Source organism: Eretmochelys imbricata, chromosome 8, assembly GCF_965152235.1.
Source record: "Eretmochelys imbricata isolate rEreImb1 chromosome 8, rEreImb1.hap1, whole genome shotgun sequence".
Classification (NCBI taxonomy): Eukaryota; Metazoa; Chordata; order Testudines; family Cheloniidae; genus Eretmochelys; species Eretmochelys imbricata.
In genome coordinates, this window is record NC_135579.1 from 49,219,364 (window position 1) to 49,235,419 (window position 16,056).

Genomic DNA, 16,056 nt, shown 5'->3' on the forward strand with positions numbered 1-16,056 from the left:
TTTTTGTAGTCTCTGTAAACTCCCTGAGTATTTCACAATCACTGTCACCACCGTGGTCAGGTGATTTAGTATATTCCTGTTACTATATTCTTATTATTCATGTATGAAATTTATATCCGTAGAGATTCGATAGTAAAGTTTGATTTATTTAAGTTTTTTACTATATTTGACATTGCTTTCTCTCACAGGTAGTGACACCCACCCACCAGTGCAATCTACTGGAATTCTTACATATTTTGTGCCCCGTATTAGTGTCACGTGGATTATCATTGTTTCACCAAGTTTCTGTAATGCCTCTTATTTCAATATCCTTATTCAATCCCAGGCACTCAGGTTCAACCATTTTAGTAGTTAGACTTACAGCATATGTATACAAGCACAATATTTAATTGTCTGCCTTCTTGTGATATTTCATGTGATGTCATCTACACTGCCCCCCGGTGTGTGGAAGGAGCAGTGAGGGAATGAATGTTATAAATTGCACCATTAAATGATCATTATTAATGACAATCACTATATAGATTATTGTAATGTTATATAATGCTTTAATAATATTGATTAAAACATGTACCTTCCTCAGAATAACACACAACAGATTTTTGTGCAAGTTAGATTTCCTCCAGAATATTTCACTTCATTAGCGCCGCCCCCCCCCGAGCTCTGTCTGTCATTATTTGTATGAGGGGCTGTGTAGTTCAACCTAGGGGAGGTGGACTCAAGATACAGCATACTGCATATTCCCTCTGTGTGGCTTTCCCACGACTGTGAGTGTGTGATTTACATGATTTTGCATCCGTCCTTGCCATGCAGTGGAAGGGTGCATATGCTTCTTAGTATGTGTAAGCTTTACTGAATAATGTTCAGTAGAGTAGAATCCAAAGGTCCTCCCCATAGTTTTTCTGTCCTGCTTGATCCCCATTACTTGCAGCTTCCCATTATTATTCAGTTCATTTTGGAATTATGTAGAGTTTCATACTCCTGCAATAAACATTGATCCATTTTCTCTAGAGATTTACACATCTAACTGATATTGGCTCAAGATCTGAAGAGTGGAGTCTGATCTTCTAATTTGTGTTGTATTGCAGTGGAATCACAACCCCTGTGGCTGACTTAAATGAATAGGACTGACTTAATTTTGCTGATCCTAAACTAGCATGACAATTGTTGCCTTACTAAGGGATAAAACAGTTAGTGCTGAACAGATAGTGATGTTTTTACTGTACAGTAAAGGCACAGACTACACTGAATGCCCACCTGACTAAATCAATCTCATGCAAGCTGTTTTCTTTGGCACTCCAGCTCTTCAGTTTTACAATAGAGATAAGTGAAATACAGTAGAATTTATAAAAAACACAAGTATGTGAAAATGTGGAAGACTGCTGCCCTTTCCAGTTTTAAAGAGCGTACACTATAATCCTTTTTATTTGATACTCATCATAAAATACAGTTTCTTTCTTGATCCAAGTAAACTTGAGTCAGCAGAGCATGTTTCAAGGAATACTTCACCTTTTTTTGAGGTGATTTTAAGGGTATCAGTGGAAAGTAGATTGAGGGGGTATTTTTGGTGGTTAGAAGAGTCCTAAATGTTGGCAGTGGGCTGATCTGAAGTTCTTAATGTATTTTTAAAATGTTTGTTTATATGTGCCTTGAGTTTCAGACAAATATATTTTTTAAAAAATGACATTTAAACAGATTTTTGAATACTATCCCAAGTCCTCAGAATAATGCTAAAGCTGTATAACTGTAGTGTTCTCAGTAACACCCCTCTCTATCCCTCCAAAAGGAATGTCCGAGATTTTGATAAATGATGAGATTATCAGTGTCGACATAATTGCTTGACCAAGGGCCTTGCAATTACCTGATACTGACATCCTGGGAGATGAAACGTGTATGCATTGATAATGGACCCAATGCCTCCCTGCTATATTTTACTAATCACAAGGGTAATGGCTCTAAATTATAAACTGTCGCCCAGATTTCATCCTGCACTTCCAGAACTGTATGGAAAACTGTCTGATACTCCGAGAGAGAGAAGAGGACCCACGCCCTGTTTTTTTGGTTATAATAGAAACAGATGTGATGGACTGATCAGAGTAGGGGGGGAATGCTTGATTTTGTCCAACTACAGGCAGTCCAGATTTAGACTAGCCCATGGAACAGTTCCACCAACTGGAATTGAAACTAGAGGAGGTATTTAGAGTGGAAGATGTTAATTACTGCGGGTGGAAATTGGCGAGCAAGCTGGAGTTAGTGCTCCTTTTTTGAATGAAAGGTGCCAGGGGCTCTTAAGTGATAAGTGGTCAGTGCCTTGGTTTTACACAGCAGGTTCTCATATGTTACTCTTATTTTTTGCTGACAGAGGAAACAGTAATATCTTATTCTAATACTTGGTAACTTTTTTTTTCTTTCACTTATCCTTTATTGGATATTCCTTTTTTCTCATGTGGTTAACACCGTGCTTCTGAGACAATTTTAACACCACCTCTGTAAGACTGCTTTCATTTGATTTTTGAGGCTGACTTTACATTATTAGCCTGTTTGAAAAATGACTTTATTTTAACTGTGATTATGTAAGGTTTGCAAAGAATTAAGGAGCCTTAAACTCTGATCTAAAACTGGTCTTAAAATGTACTTTTTGGCTTTACTTTATCTCCAGTTCACTTAATAACAGCTATTTGGCTTTATTATTGGACAACCATATGAAAATACATGAATCACGATGCTTTTTGAATAATAATATTGAGTACATCAGAGAAGAAACTTTTTTACATGGGGGTGGGGAGTAAGGAGAGTTGTATATACTGTTCTCTGATTTCTGGGAAGTGAAGCAGCTGGGGCACATGTTAGAGAGGAGACATCTAGGAACAGTCTTGGTGTCTGGTTCTTTTCTCTTTCAAGATTTAATGTGGACACACTAAAGAGTTATTTTACTGATTTTTTTTTCTTTTAGACTTATCAAATTCATTTATCCAATCTTCAAGTTTTAAGTAATTATATTTTTAAAAATATGAAGTACAAGTTGTTTTAATCAACAAAAAATTTTGATGGGTCTTTAATGGATCTTTTATCACACTTGATTCATGCTAAATAAAGAATGTCAGAAAATGTATTCCTTTCAGTGTGCCTTGAAAGTTATCAAACTTAGGCACAGTCAGGTATGAAGCTACTTTTGAGTGTCAAGTGCCCTCCAGTGAGAGTGCCTTATTCCCCAAATTGTTATAACTAGGGATATTGAGCTCAGGCATCCCAGCTAATTTCAGCTACTGGTAAAACATAAATACACTGGATACAAATCCTAAAGGGCTCCTGGGATTAAATGGAAGATATTGTGGTCCCTGGAGCACAGGTGAATGTGTGCACTGTACACAACCTACTTCTAAGGATCCTTTCATAGCACGTTGCCCATGCAGTGCGTATTGTAATCTTTCTGATGCGCAACATGCTACCTACTGCCAACTCTCAACATTCTACAAAATGCCTAAGAAACTTGGTTTCTCAAAAATGCTTGGTACTTTTTTTTTATTATCACAATATTTTTCCTGTCTGTTCTTTGCAATTTTTTCTTGAAGCAGTCTCCTCTCTGTCTCAGTTTGTTACATTTAAATTGTAAAGTTTTTGTTATAATTCCTCAAATACATAAAGGTTGTTGCGGGAGGAGCTTTAACAATAATTGTTCTGCCTGTTTTCATTGCTGTTTTTCTTCTTCCTCAAATTACATTCAGCAATGTCTTATACTAATCTCAATCCACATGTGCAACTTCCATTGAAATTGGACAGTCTTGCCCCCAAACTACTATATCAGTCCTTGGTTTAAGCCTATTTTGAACAAACCAGCAGAAACATGGAATTGGTGAATAGCAAGAACCTAACATTAAAACTCATTTTATGTCCTTATTTTTAGTCTGCAGGGAAAAGCCACACAAATGCTGGAGATGCAATTTATGAAGTTGTAAGTCTGCAGCGGGAGTCTGAGAGAGATGATGAATCAGTCAGTCCAACAAGTGGAGGGGGTCCGCTATCGCCACAGGAGGATGAGGCAGAAGAAGGTAAGAGTAAAATGAAGATGTAAAATTCCCGTATATGCTGCTTTTTTTCATAGTTTTTCTGCCTTTTATTCCCATATAGATTTCTTCCTATTTGTGCCCATCAGGGATGTATTATAATAGAAAAAAAAAAATAATCTGTCATTCACAACTAGTGCATCTTCACTACCAGCAGCGGTGCCCAACACTTTTAGACTGTCCTATCTAGACTGTTTTATCCAGATGCAGCAGCAAACAGGGTGCATCCATACAGCACTCTGCACCAAAACTTGCCGTTCCTCCTCACCCGTTAGGCTAACAAGATAGCAAGCTTCTGTTAAAGGGTTTTTCTTCCAATCAGAGTCCATTATTCTCTAGAAAGAGCTCTCTTAATTAACAGTGATGCCAGGAAGCTCTTAGCTGTTTATAGTAGTAATGATTTCTGACTCAATCCCTGGTGCCTGTGGATCATTTTTATATAACTTAAAAATTATTTGTGGATGTTTTCCTTCATGCTGGCAATCTATCCTGAATATATTTTAAATTTGTAGTAAGTGTCCTTTCAGCAGCTTGTTTGATGGAGCAGGCATCAATTACTATTGCACAATTAATTCCTTTTTTCCCAGTGATTATTATTGAGAATAACAAGTGATTATTCCAGAATATAATGAACACTGTGCTATTAGAGAATAAATATTCTCTAGAGCTTGCCCTCTTGATGTTGTGTAAAACAGTTTTATTTAAAAATAGGGTAAATAAGAGTACAGAGGTGTGCACAGCAGGAAAAATAAAATGGTAAGTTAAACCTAATGTTAGTTTCCATATGTTAAATTCAAAATACTTGCAAAGGAAATAATCCTCTTTTAAAAATGTCATTACGATGTAACACTGTTCTCATGGAAACTGCATTTAGATTACTTGCCTAGAAGTTATCCATCCTGCTAGATGTGCCGATTAAATGAGTCACTACCAGTTGTTCTACATATATTTCCATTCTTATGTACCTTCTTTTGCAGATTATTAATTATTATTATGGAAAAATATAATAGTTTAAAATTCCAAAGTTTTTTTCATTTGTATTTTAGATCTTGACTAAGATTTATTTATTTGTTTAATTTCTGTTTAGGATCAGGGACCATAAATACCGGCTCCATATTCCCTCTCGCCTCCCTTTTTACCTGGTCCTGACTATGGCATATATTCTGTATTGTAGGGACTTTCCCATCTCATAGGTTACCAGTTAGTTCATCCATGTATGGGTTTTGCGGGGTTGTTCTTTATTCTTTATGAAGTGCTGTTCCCCACTCTATTCGCTCCATCATTTTCCTCATGATTCATTGTATGACATTTGAAGCTTGCAATATTATTTATTTACATAATGCCATAAAAGTGTATGATGCCTTATTTGCATCCTCTTCTTGCTTACTTACCCTTTGCAGCTATCTCAATTTCTGCCAACCCCAGGGCTAAGCATTCCGTGGTCCTTTGTGAGCTAGCTGACTCATGCCATGATTAGGAGTGGAAATGTCACTTTAAGAAATAGGACAGAATAGTCTTTCAGTCCATATATGAAGAGAGTGGTTCAGAAGGACTTTTGTGCTGCTGTTTTATTGGCGGACATGTGGATTTTCTTCCCATGGTGGTTTTAAGGTCATTAGCATTTTAATGTGAATGGGAAATACATTTAATTGTGTCATAAGAGCAAGAACTTATAGAAAATCGGGATTGTGTTTTTCTAATAAATAAACCATATCTTTGTTCTTACTGGTGCTTTGGTTTCATGACAGTAACTTCCAGTTTGTCTTTTTTAAAGATCTCTGCAAAATCATACAGTGGCCATTTAGGAATTTTTCATATCAGCCTAACATACATTTCCATTACATTTTATCACTAGCATTGCAGCTCATATTTCTGTCAGCTCAGTCATCAAACCTGAGAGCTGGGGGCGGCTCAGAAATGTTCCCCTGCTTAGGGGATCACTATAGTCTTATTTAATTAATATTAACAGCTTGCTTGTCAAAGCAAAAGAATGCATTGAACCTCCACACTAAATTGCCTTACCTTGCTAACAAGGTTGCTTAATTCAGACTATAATTTAACTAAAAGAGATCCAGATATATATTGACTAAACTTCCCCTTATATGTTGTTGGAAGAGGTCTCAAGTGAAATGTATTAGGGTATCTGTGCTCATGTTCATAAAGCATGGTAAAGTAGTGGGAGAGTGAATTATTAATGTGTAATTTTGAATTTTGACAAGGTGCAAGGCATGGCTGGTTCAAGCACGCTCATAGGGGCTTCCTTTGTAATAATTTTTTCATTTCCTCCCCCATTTAAATTTGCCCTGACAGAAGTCCCCAGACAAAGAGCCATCAGTGGCCAGGAAAGAACCCCTAGATGGGGGCAGCATGAAGCACCTGAAAGTGGGGGTCTGGAGGCATCCTATAGAAAAAGGGCAATATGAAATAGCTAGGAGGGTGGAGACTTAAAAGACCCCCATGAGGGGCAACATGAAATGAAGTTAGGTAGCTGGTAACTAGTGAGGAAAAGACAATGCTCCCTCACCTCTCCTGGTCATCTAAGACCCAAACTTGAAGTTCAAGTATCCCCCTCATGCTGCTGTTTCCTCACATGCCTGGCCAAGCTTCCTGAGAACTGCTTCTCAGAACAGAACAGATCTTCTTTTTGGAGGGCTGGGAGGTGGCTGGGGAGGGAAGCAGTTTTCAGGCATATGAAGTACAGCACAGGGTTTCTCAAATTCACTCCTTATAGTGTGTGATGGAGGAATGAAGAATAAGTAGGCACTAAACTATGGCAAACAAATGAAACTGTTGTTCATTACTGTTCCAGTGGTTGCAGCTGAACTGATTCTCCCTGTTTTTCCTTCCACTGGGGGATTCTATAGCCTGCCAGAATTGGTCCTGGTATAAGGTCACGGAATTGTGAAAGGTGTTAACCTCAGTTTCCTCCTCTTCCACACACATACTTGTAAACTGGTTGCTTAGGAGATTGCTCATGGAAAGGCAGGGTTCCACATTTGAGGTCCTAAGACTGGATTGATTGGGGGAAGGGGAAAGGTATTATTTTTGAGTTAATGTGTTTTGATTTCTAATGATACTGGTTACCCTTAGAAGACCATCCTTGATGACTCGGTCTGATTTTTTGTTTCTGCTGTCCACTTCAGTCCACCAGCTCAGTGCTCTTTTGATATGAAGTTGATATACAGCAACTAGGTGTAAATAATTTCACGAATTAACTTGTCTTCTTTGTATCTCCCACAGTCATTAAACTGTTATTGCAATGACGGCTTTTGAGTTCTCTTGATATAGTTTTGTATGATTTTAAAAACTAGGCCTCGCTGCTGTTGCCCACGTAAAGTCATACTTAATATTCAGTGCTTTCAGAAAGTAGTTCAGAAGTAGGAAATAGATGATAAATAAAATGCTTTCTTTACAAATGTGCCAAAATTATACAAAAAGTTGAATTTATTTAATGTATAGCCAACTGTAAGATAGTTTTAATGGCATTATTTTCCTTCGTAAACTTTTATATTTTTGTAAATTGGCAAAGAATAGTCTTCAAAAAGTGATTCCTCGTTTAAAAAAAAGAAAAAAGAAAAGAAATAAGTAACACTTTATTAGTCAGGTGACACTTCTGGAGAGAGTAGCTTGATAATTAAGAAGCGTCTGCCCAAAGGTCAGTCATCTTATAGAACATTCGCATGATTTTCTGAAATGCAGTGCTGAAAGGAAAACTAAGGAACGGTCAGCCTTTTGGTATAGCAACAGATTTCTTAAAGATGATTAGGCCTCCACCATGGCTGACACACCAGGAATTGAATTGGGCGTCCTCCAGATATGAAAGAATGAGTCTCTGCACTGATGCTGGTGCAGAAGGAAGGGACTGTGCTATCGGAGCCATGTTGGAATGTGATTAAACATACGTGAATCTTACTAGGGAGGTGAAGTTGAATTTTTTTGTTAACAAGTTGGGGGGTAGAGGTAGAACTTCTGCTACACATTTGTTCTTCCCTCCTGAAGTCCCCTGGTCCTTGGACTCTTCTGAGATGGCTTCACTCTCCAGAAATAAGAACAAAATAATAGCATGTGAGGATTGCGACGTGGAGGAGAGGTTGGTGTTGCGTATAGACATCATGAAATTCGAAGATGAGAGGGAGATCCAAGTGATGGAGGGGTCTGAAAGCTGCAGAGAAATCTGAGAGAGTTATGTATTGGAGGACCCAGAAAGAGAGAGTAGGTAAGGACAGAGTGAGCAATGTAAAATGATCTGATCATCTCAGAGTATGGTAAAAGACAAAAAATATAGTAAGACAAAAACACCATATCACCTGTGCATGAACAGTTTTCATAAAGCGATCACTCCATATCTAATTTTTCAATATTTGTCCTCAAAGGAAACCTGCACAACTTCTTCAAAAGGCAAGCCTCTTAACTTAAATTCAAACTCGGATAAACAACAAAAGCCATGAACTTAACGGGGACATGGTTTTGTGGCTCAGTCTAACATTTTGTAATATACCACACTGTCCTTAATTGCCCACTTCAAACCCTGCATGCATAATGGTCTATGCCCCAATTGCCCACTTCATTTAGTCTGTCCCAACTGGTATTTAGTGCAGACATTCTGATTTCCTTCCCCAGACTTGAAGAGCTCTGGGTAGCTCGAAAGCTTGTACTTTCCAACAACAAAAGTTGGTCCAATAAAATGTATTATCTCAGCCACCTTGTGTGTCTCATACTCTGGGACCAATATGGCTACAACAACACTGCAAAGTTTTATGAAGTTGACTTTGAAAGAAGAAAAGTTGTGGAGTGGGGAGGGACAGGAAACAGCATCCGATGAAGTGAACTGTAGCTCACGAAAGCTTATGCTCAAATAAGTTAGTTAGTCTCTAAGGTGCCACAACTCCTCCTGTTCTTTTAGCAAGAGGAAAGAATCTCAGTGGCATCACCATGGTCTCTGGGGCAGGAGAAAAGAGGATGAGAGAATCAAGGAGTTACAGAAGCAGAGTTAGTGGAGGAGAGTAGTATCTCAGAATGAATTCCTATTTTGTGGAAATTACATAAGAACAAATAAATTACATAAGAACCGTTTGGGGGAGTAATCAATTCTGCATTTTTTATACAAACTAAAAATAGCTGATATTTCGTTTAATTCATAAGAACTGTGTCAGAACCCAAAAACAGGCTGCTGCTGTTGGGTCCTCCCTCAACCAAACAACTTTAAAAGTGCATTGGCTTTTAATTCCCACGGTAGTCATAAAAACTAAAAACTAAAACCTGATCAGCTTGTGAGGACAGTCTGTTTGAACATAGGACAAGATGACCTTCTATCAGACAGAAACCTTGGTTGCAGTCCCACAAGATTTAACCTTTTTATACAACAGCTTCTAATGCGTGTGCAAATCCATAGTGTCTCACTTAAAATAAATAAATAAATAAAAAAATTACACCTGAGATGAGTCAATCTCTCATTTTTACAGGTTGTACGTTCAGTTCTCTAACATTAGACTATTCTTACTGCATTGCAAGTTAACCTTTCAGTTATTAAAAATACATTGAATCAACTCCTGCAGCAATATTATTGTGCTGTTGGGTAGTTTCTAATCCCTTTAAGTGGTGAAAAATTTAGTACAGTATATTGCTGTATATTTTTTTTTCTCGCTCTGAATGAAGTAACACGCACTTGATAGTTTAGTTTGATTTATGTTCATATTGTAAAGTGAGTGATTCAAGTGTGAATTCTCAGTTTTAAAAAAATAAATATTTAAATGCAAAACATTTCCATGGGATGCAAACCTACCTAGAGTTGTATGACGTGAATTTTTCATGTCAAAGGTTGAAATTTGGAATTTTATGGCTGCTTCTCTTCAAGAATTATTTTATAACAAAAGTTGCTGGGGGCAATAGTTTGTAGTTAGGGTCTAGCTGCATGACATCCTTACTTCTCTCTCCTGTACCCAAATCTCCCCAACCCCATGAAAATTTGTCTGTGGGAACTCATTTGTGATTCAGGTCAGGAGTGGATGAGACAGGGATGATGGGTGCTCTGGACAGCATCACATTCTTCCTTCTTCCAAATCCACAGGACACATACGTGCAAGTTGTGGTGGACTGGGTAAGCATTATATGAGTATATTCTCCCTTCTCTCTGTCAAACCCACTCCCCTTGAGGGCTAAATGATAATTTCCATCTGCAGCAAGTTCTGTATGATAATCTTCGCAGCATAGGGCTGTTCTGTGAATGACCATGGCCCTCTGTGGATATCCTTGATATTCATGAGTATTTGATAGGATTCTATGGGTTCTTCTTCGATTGGTCTCTATATGTATTCCACATTTGGGTATGCATGTGTACCATGTGCCTGGGTTCAGAAATTTTTAGTACACGGTGTTCTTTGGTCTGGGATGTGAAGTTACTCTCCTCGTACTCCAAACAGACTATAAAGGGTAGTGTGAACTGACACCTCTCCAGTTCCTTCATACCACCTCATGGACGGAGTCAGAATCCTCCTTGTCCACTTTGGTCTTTCTTTACTGTGAACCTGTAAATATAATTTATAAATAGTTGCAAATAGTTTAGTTTTTTTTAGTATTTTTATAGTTAGCATAATTAGTTTAGTTCTTCTCACCCCAGGGAGCTTCTCCTTCTGAAGAGGGACTATGCCAAGAGTTCCGGTGTTCAAGAATTGTCTCTCCTGCACCTTTTCCATCAGCAGCTACCACTAGCACTGCCTTTATTGCCTTGGGGAGACGCTTATTGCCATCAAGTGCCACATCTGCTGCTCTTTCCCCTCCCCAAACTCATAAGGGACAAGAGCTTTCTCTGCAGAAGCACCTCATGGAGCAGGACGTGAAATCTCATTCAGATTCAGGCTGGAGAGACCTTCCCCGTACAACGGCCTCAGACTATGAGCAGCAGACCTCCGAGCATGACTTCCAGAGTAGAGGCAAAAGCTCTTAAGTCTAAGAAATCCTCTCGCAGGAGAAGGGGACATGAACATAGGCATAAGGACAGATCTCTGTCCAAATCTGCTTCTAAGAGAGAGGATTCCTCCTCATCCTATCAAAGTCAAGTGAGTCCTCATGTGAGGGTTCTAAAGAGTTAGGTCTGTATAACCCTTCTGTCCTAGAAGGACAGGCATGAAGGAAGAAGGATCCAATCATACTGGGTCCCGCTCCATCCTGCAAACCTAATGAGTGGTACCCAATGGTTCCGTGTAGGAGTTCAATGATGGGGATCCCATCCGATGGCTCCGATGTTCTCGCAGTGGCGTATTATCAACCGGGCCCACAGGACCCGTGCCCAAGGTCCCTGGCCAATTGAGAGACCCTGGAAAAATGGGCATCCCGCCCACAGCAGACAAGCACTGGGCGGGGCAAGGGAAGTCTTTGCACTACCCTGACCCCACTCCCTGGCCGCAGTGCCGGGTGGGCAGGGGAAGCCCCTATGCCCCAACCCTGCTCAATGACTGGGAGGGTCCAGTGCTCCCCAGCAGCTGCCCAGGCAGAGAGAGGAAGGGACAGGGCCAGACTCAGAGCCGGAGAGCAAGGGATGGGGCTAGAGCCTCTCCAGCTACGCTGGAACACTGCCTGCAGAGCTACTTGGGAGAGAGCCTGGCTGGGAAGGGGCAGCAGCCTGCTCCCTGCTCAGGCTCCGCAGAAATGCGGGGCAGTGGGGGAAGCCCCAACGCCCCGACCACTGCTGCAATCCTGGGACTGGAGGAGATCTGGCTTCCTGCTGCAGCCTCAGGGCCCTGGTAATGGGGGAACAGAGCTTTCTGGTCTTGGGGCCATAGCGAGGGGTGGGGCAGAAAGGAGCCAATGGGGGCCATATTGGGGGGTGGGATGGGCAGGGCTGTTTGGGGCTGTGGGTGGAATGGGGGTGAGGTTGCAGGCAGAGGGTATGCTCTGGTCCAGGGCCTCACGAAACCTTAATCCACCTCTGGTTCTCCATGCCAGATTTCTCAAACACAAGACATTTGCATGACCTGGATCCACTGATCTACTCCTCAAACCCTTGAAACACTGAGGACTGAAGCCTTTACCTCGCTGGAGGATGTCTTCACTCTGTCCTGCCCACAAGCTCCCTTCCACTCATGCTCGGCTCCTTTAGAAACATACCTACATGCGGAGAGACCACCTTGTGAGGAAGAGTATCCTCCCCTACTATGTCCACAATTTCGAAGATCCTTCCCCTAGTATCATTGGCACTGCTGGTAGAACAGGTGCCTATAATTTTATCAAGTGACTGACATTCCAGATGAGGCTCCCTCTCCCCCCTTCTCCTACAAGGGAAACGAGACCAAAGAAGGTACTGGAACTGTCTACCTCCTTCCAACCACTGGTCTCAGATGCCTTACGCTCCTTCCCCTCTGGTCAATCCGTACTGGTCTTACTGGGGCCTGTGGGATCCATATAGTAGGCATCGTGGATCTGTGCAGGAATCACACCAACTGTCCTCTCCTAGCCATTCCAGTTGGCTCTGTCAGAATTTAGGAGGAAGTCAAGCTGGATCCAGTTGTTCTGGTGGGTATATCATTCTCATTGAAAGAGGTGGTTGCTCCATCATCTCCCTCTCTATCTGATGACCAAAAGCAGAACAGGAGTTATTGCAGTGTGTGACAACGGAGCTCCAGATATCTCTTTGAAGAAGACCAGGACACACGACAGCGCCTATTGGACATCCTCCAAGCCTCTGGCCCTTTGAAGGTGGCCCTTGCAGTTAATCAAGCCATTTTGAAACCCACTAGATTGGTGTGTCCCTACCCCAGAGAGAGTGAGAAAATATATATTTTTTGCCAGAGAAAGTGTCAGAGGTTTCTTCCGCTCATTAAGTTCCCAACTTCTTAGTGGTTCAAGTTGCTGCACAAAGACCCAGAGTTCTCAAAGACTACCCCAACTGACAAAGGTGCAAAACATCTTGACCTTTTGGGTCGGAAAGTGTCATCTGCTAGTCTCCAATTCAGAGCTGCTAACTATGAGGCATTGTTAGCAAAATACAATTTCCTGAATTATGCCAAATTTGCTGACTTTAAAAACAGACTTCCCTGGGAAGCTAGGGCCCAGTTCCAAGCCCTGACTGATGGAAGCAGGCTGGTGGCCAAGATGTCACTTCAAGTGACAGTAGATACTGCCTCTAGAGCCATTGTCACAGCTGTAGTCATGAGACATGAGTTATGATTGTAATTATACAATAGAATCATAGAAATGTAGGACTGGAAGGGACTTCAAGTGGTTATCTAATCCAGCCCCCTGCGCTCAGGCTAGGACTAAGGATTATCTCTAGACCATCCTTCCCAGGTGTTTGTCTAACTGGTTCTTACAGACCTCTAAAGATGGAGAGTCCACAGCCTCCCTAGTTAATTTGTTTTGAAGCTTAACTATCCATATAGTTAGGAAGTTTTTTGTAATGTCTAACCTAAATCTCCCTTGCTGCAATTTAAGCCCATTACTTTCTTGTCCTGTCCTCAGTGGATAAGGAGAACAATTTATCACATTTTTCTTTATAACAACCTTTACATAATTAGACTGTTCTCATCAGGCCCCCACACTTAGTCTTCTCCAGCTAAACAAACCCAGTTTTTCAATGTTTCCTCGTAGGTCATGTTTTCCAGATGTTTCATCATTTTTGTTGCTCTTCCTCTGTCCACATCTTTCCAGAACTGGACACAGTTCTCCAATTGAGTCCTTATCAGTGCTGAGTAGAGTAGAAGAATTACTACTTGTCTTGCTTGCAACACTTCTGCTAACACATCCCAGAATGATGTGGGCTTTTTTTAGAACAGTATTACACTGTGATTCAATCATATTTAGTTTGTGACGCACCATCATCCCCAGATCCCTTTCTGCAGTACTTCTTCCTAGGCAGTCATTTCCCATTTTGTATTTTTGCCACTGATTATTCCGTCCTGAGTATAGTACTTTGCGTTTGTCCTTTTTGAATTTCATCCTGTTTAATTCAGACCATTTCTCCAGTCTGTAAAGATCATTTTGAATTCTAATCCTGTCCTTCAAAGCGCTCACACCCCTTCCAGCTTGTCCGCAAACTTTATATGTGTACTCTCTGTGCCATTATCCAAATCATTTATGAAGATCCTGAATAGAACTGGCTCAGGACAGATCCCGGTGGAACCTCACTCGATATCCCCTTCCAGCTTGACTGTTACATATCACCTTATCTTCTAGGTTCTTACAAACTGATTGTTTGACTATTTGCTTCGTTATCTTTTCAGGTACCAAAATTAAGCTGACTGGTCTATAATTCCCTATAAGTCCCAGGGATACCTCAGGGAGGACCAGAATAACATTGAGAACCTTCCCTTCGATGAGTACAACCTCTTTAGTGAGAAGACCAATGAGTCTTATACACTTTAAAACAGCTGTTCTCATCTGGGGGTCCCTGGCCCCCTGGCGGGGCCACAAGTCATTTCAGCTGGGCCATGGGGCTCTGTGACTGAAACCCTGAGCCCCGGCACCCCCTGTGGGGCTGAAGTGCTGAGCCCATGGGCAGAGTTAGGGGGTGTGGGGGGTGTTGCTCCTCCCCCAAATTGCAGTGCTTTACCCACAGAGAGGCAGCCTCAGGGGCAACTCCACACCCTCCGTTCCTGGCCAGGTTGGAGGCGGGAAGCTGGAGCCGGGCATTGCAGGGCGGCTGGTGCCATGCAGCAAGCAGCTGTGGAGGTCCCCCGTCTCCTGCAGTTGGTGCCCAGGGTTGCGACTGCTCCTCAGCTTATAGCCCCCTTTGACTGCTCAGGCAACCAATAAGAGCCTCCCTAGCTCCAGAGCCAGCAGAGCCCTTGGGGAGCAGCGACCACAAGGGGGGGCCATCCTGGCTCACAGCCCCTAGTTACCCCTTTCCCTGGTAAGAAAACGAATTGGAGAGGTGTCTGCCCACACTGCCCTTAATACTTTCTTCTTTGGAGCACAAGTAGAACAATTGCGATATGTGGACCAACAGACGCTGCTTACTAAAAATTTCTGGACTCAAGCAAATCATGTGCATGCTTACAGATAGGGACCACACATCTTGAAGTACCTCCAGATACAGGTAAGTAACCTCTATTTCTTTGGGCCAGTTCCCCTCACTACTATTGCTTTGGGGCAAGCCCCACTCCTCCAACAGAATGATGAGTAGAAACAGCTAGCAAAAATTTGAGAATTTTCCAGTCCCCTGTATGGAAACAGACCACATAGGATATCTTGGGGCCGTGAGGTTCTTTTTAGGAACTTCAGTTTTGTTTTAGGCTAAATTTGTAAAATCCTAATCACTGCACATTCAGTTTTGTGTGGGCAAACGTTTTGTACACTTTCGCACAGTGTGTGCAAATCATGAAATTTACATTGCGGACCTCATTCATGCACCCAATAGTGCAAACTGAGGACAAATGGAGTATACGCATGGATGTGCTAACGCTTATACATATTAAAAAAATCATTGTGGAATCTGCATTGACACTTTCAAAAATCTGGTCTATCAACTCTGGTTCAATTCAATTGGCTTTCTGGAATGCTTAAAAATGTGATTTTGATAACCATTTTATCTGCTAATCTAATCAAAGGCTAAAATATAGTCACTTCAATTTATGCTCTGTAAAACTGACATTTTACCTTTTAAATAATAAATGACAGTAAACGGGTGTAGCTTGTGCAGAGTGCAGAAATGAGCCACTCTTGAGATTGAACCACTGTGATTACATTACACCTGCCCTGCATTCTTTACCTTAGTTACCTATAAAATGGCATATTGATTTTTTTTAAAGGTCTCCTTATTGGTTTATCAAGTCTCCGGGGGGGCGGGGTGTCTGTGAAGTTACCTATGCCCTCGATAACCTCTGTGACCTTTTTTCTGGTGTGTCTGGGTTCTGATGCAAATTACATTATAGGTTTTCACCTTTGTACCTTAGGTTGATTGACTTGAACTCTTACTGTTGTGGTCCCTAGGGGTTATGAATTGCTCCCACTAGATATCCAAGTATCTCTCTTTCCATGCTTTAAAATAAAATTTAAAAAAATA

At 41.1% G+C, this 16,056-nt stretch overlaps 1 protein-coding gene across 5 annotated transcripts in view; it reads left to right on the plus strand.

Moving 5' to 3' along the window:
- The window catches only part of RABGAP1L (RAB GTPase activating protein 1 like), a 560,046-nt gene that overhangs the window by 138,913 nt on the left and 405,077 nt on the right, over positions 1-16,056 (plus strand). For all 5 annotated transcript variants that reach the window (XM_077824229.1, XM_077824232.1, XM_077824228.1 and 2 more), the window contains one exon: positions 3,902-4,046. In XM_077824229.1, the coding sequence (XP_077680355.1) occupies positions 3,902-4,046 (145 nt within the window). The remainder of the gene's footprint in view (positions 1-3,901; positions 4,047-16,056) is intronic.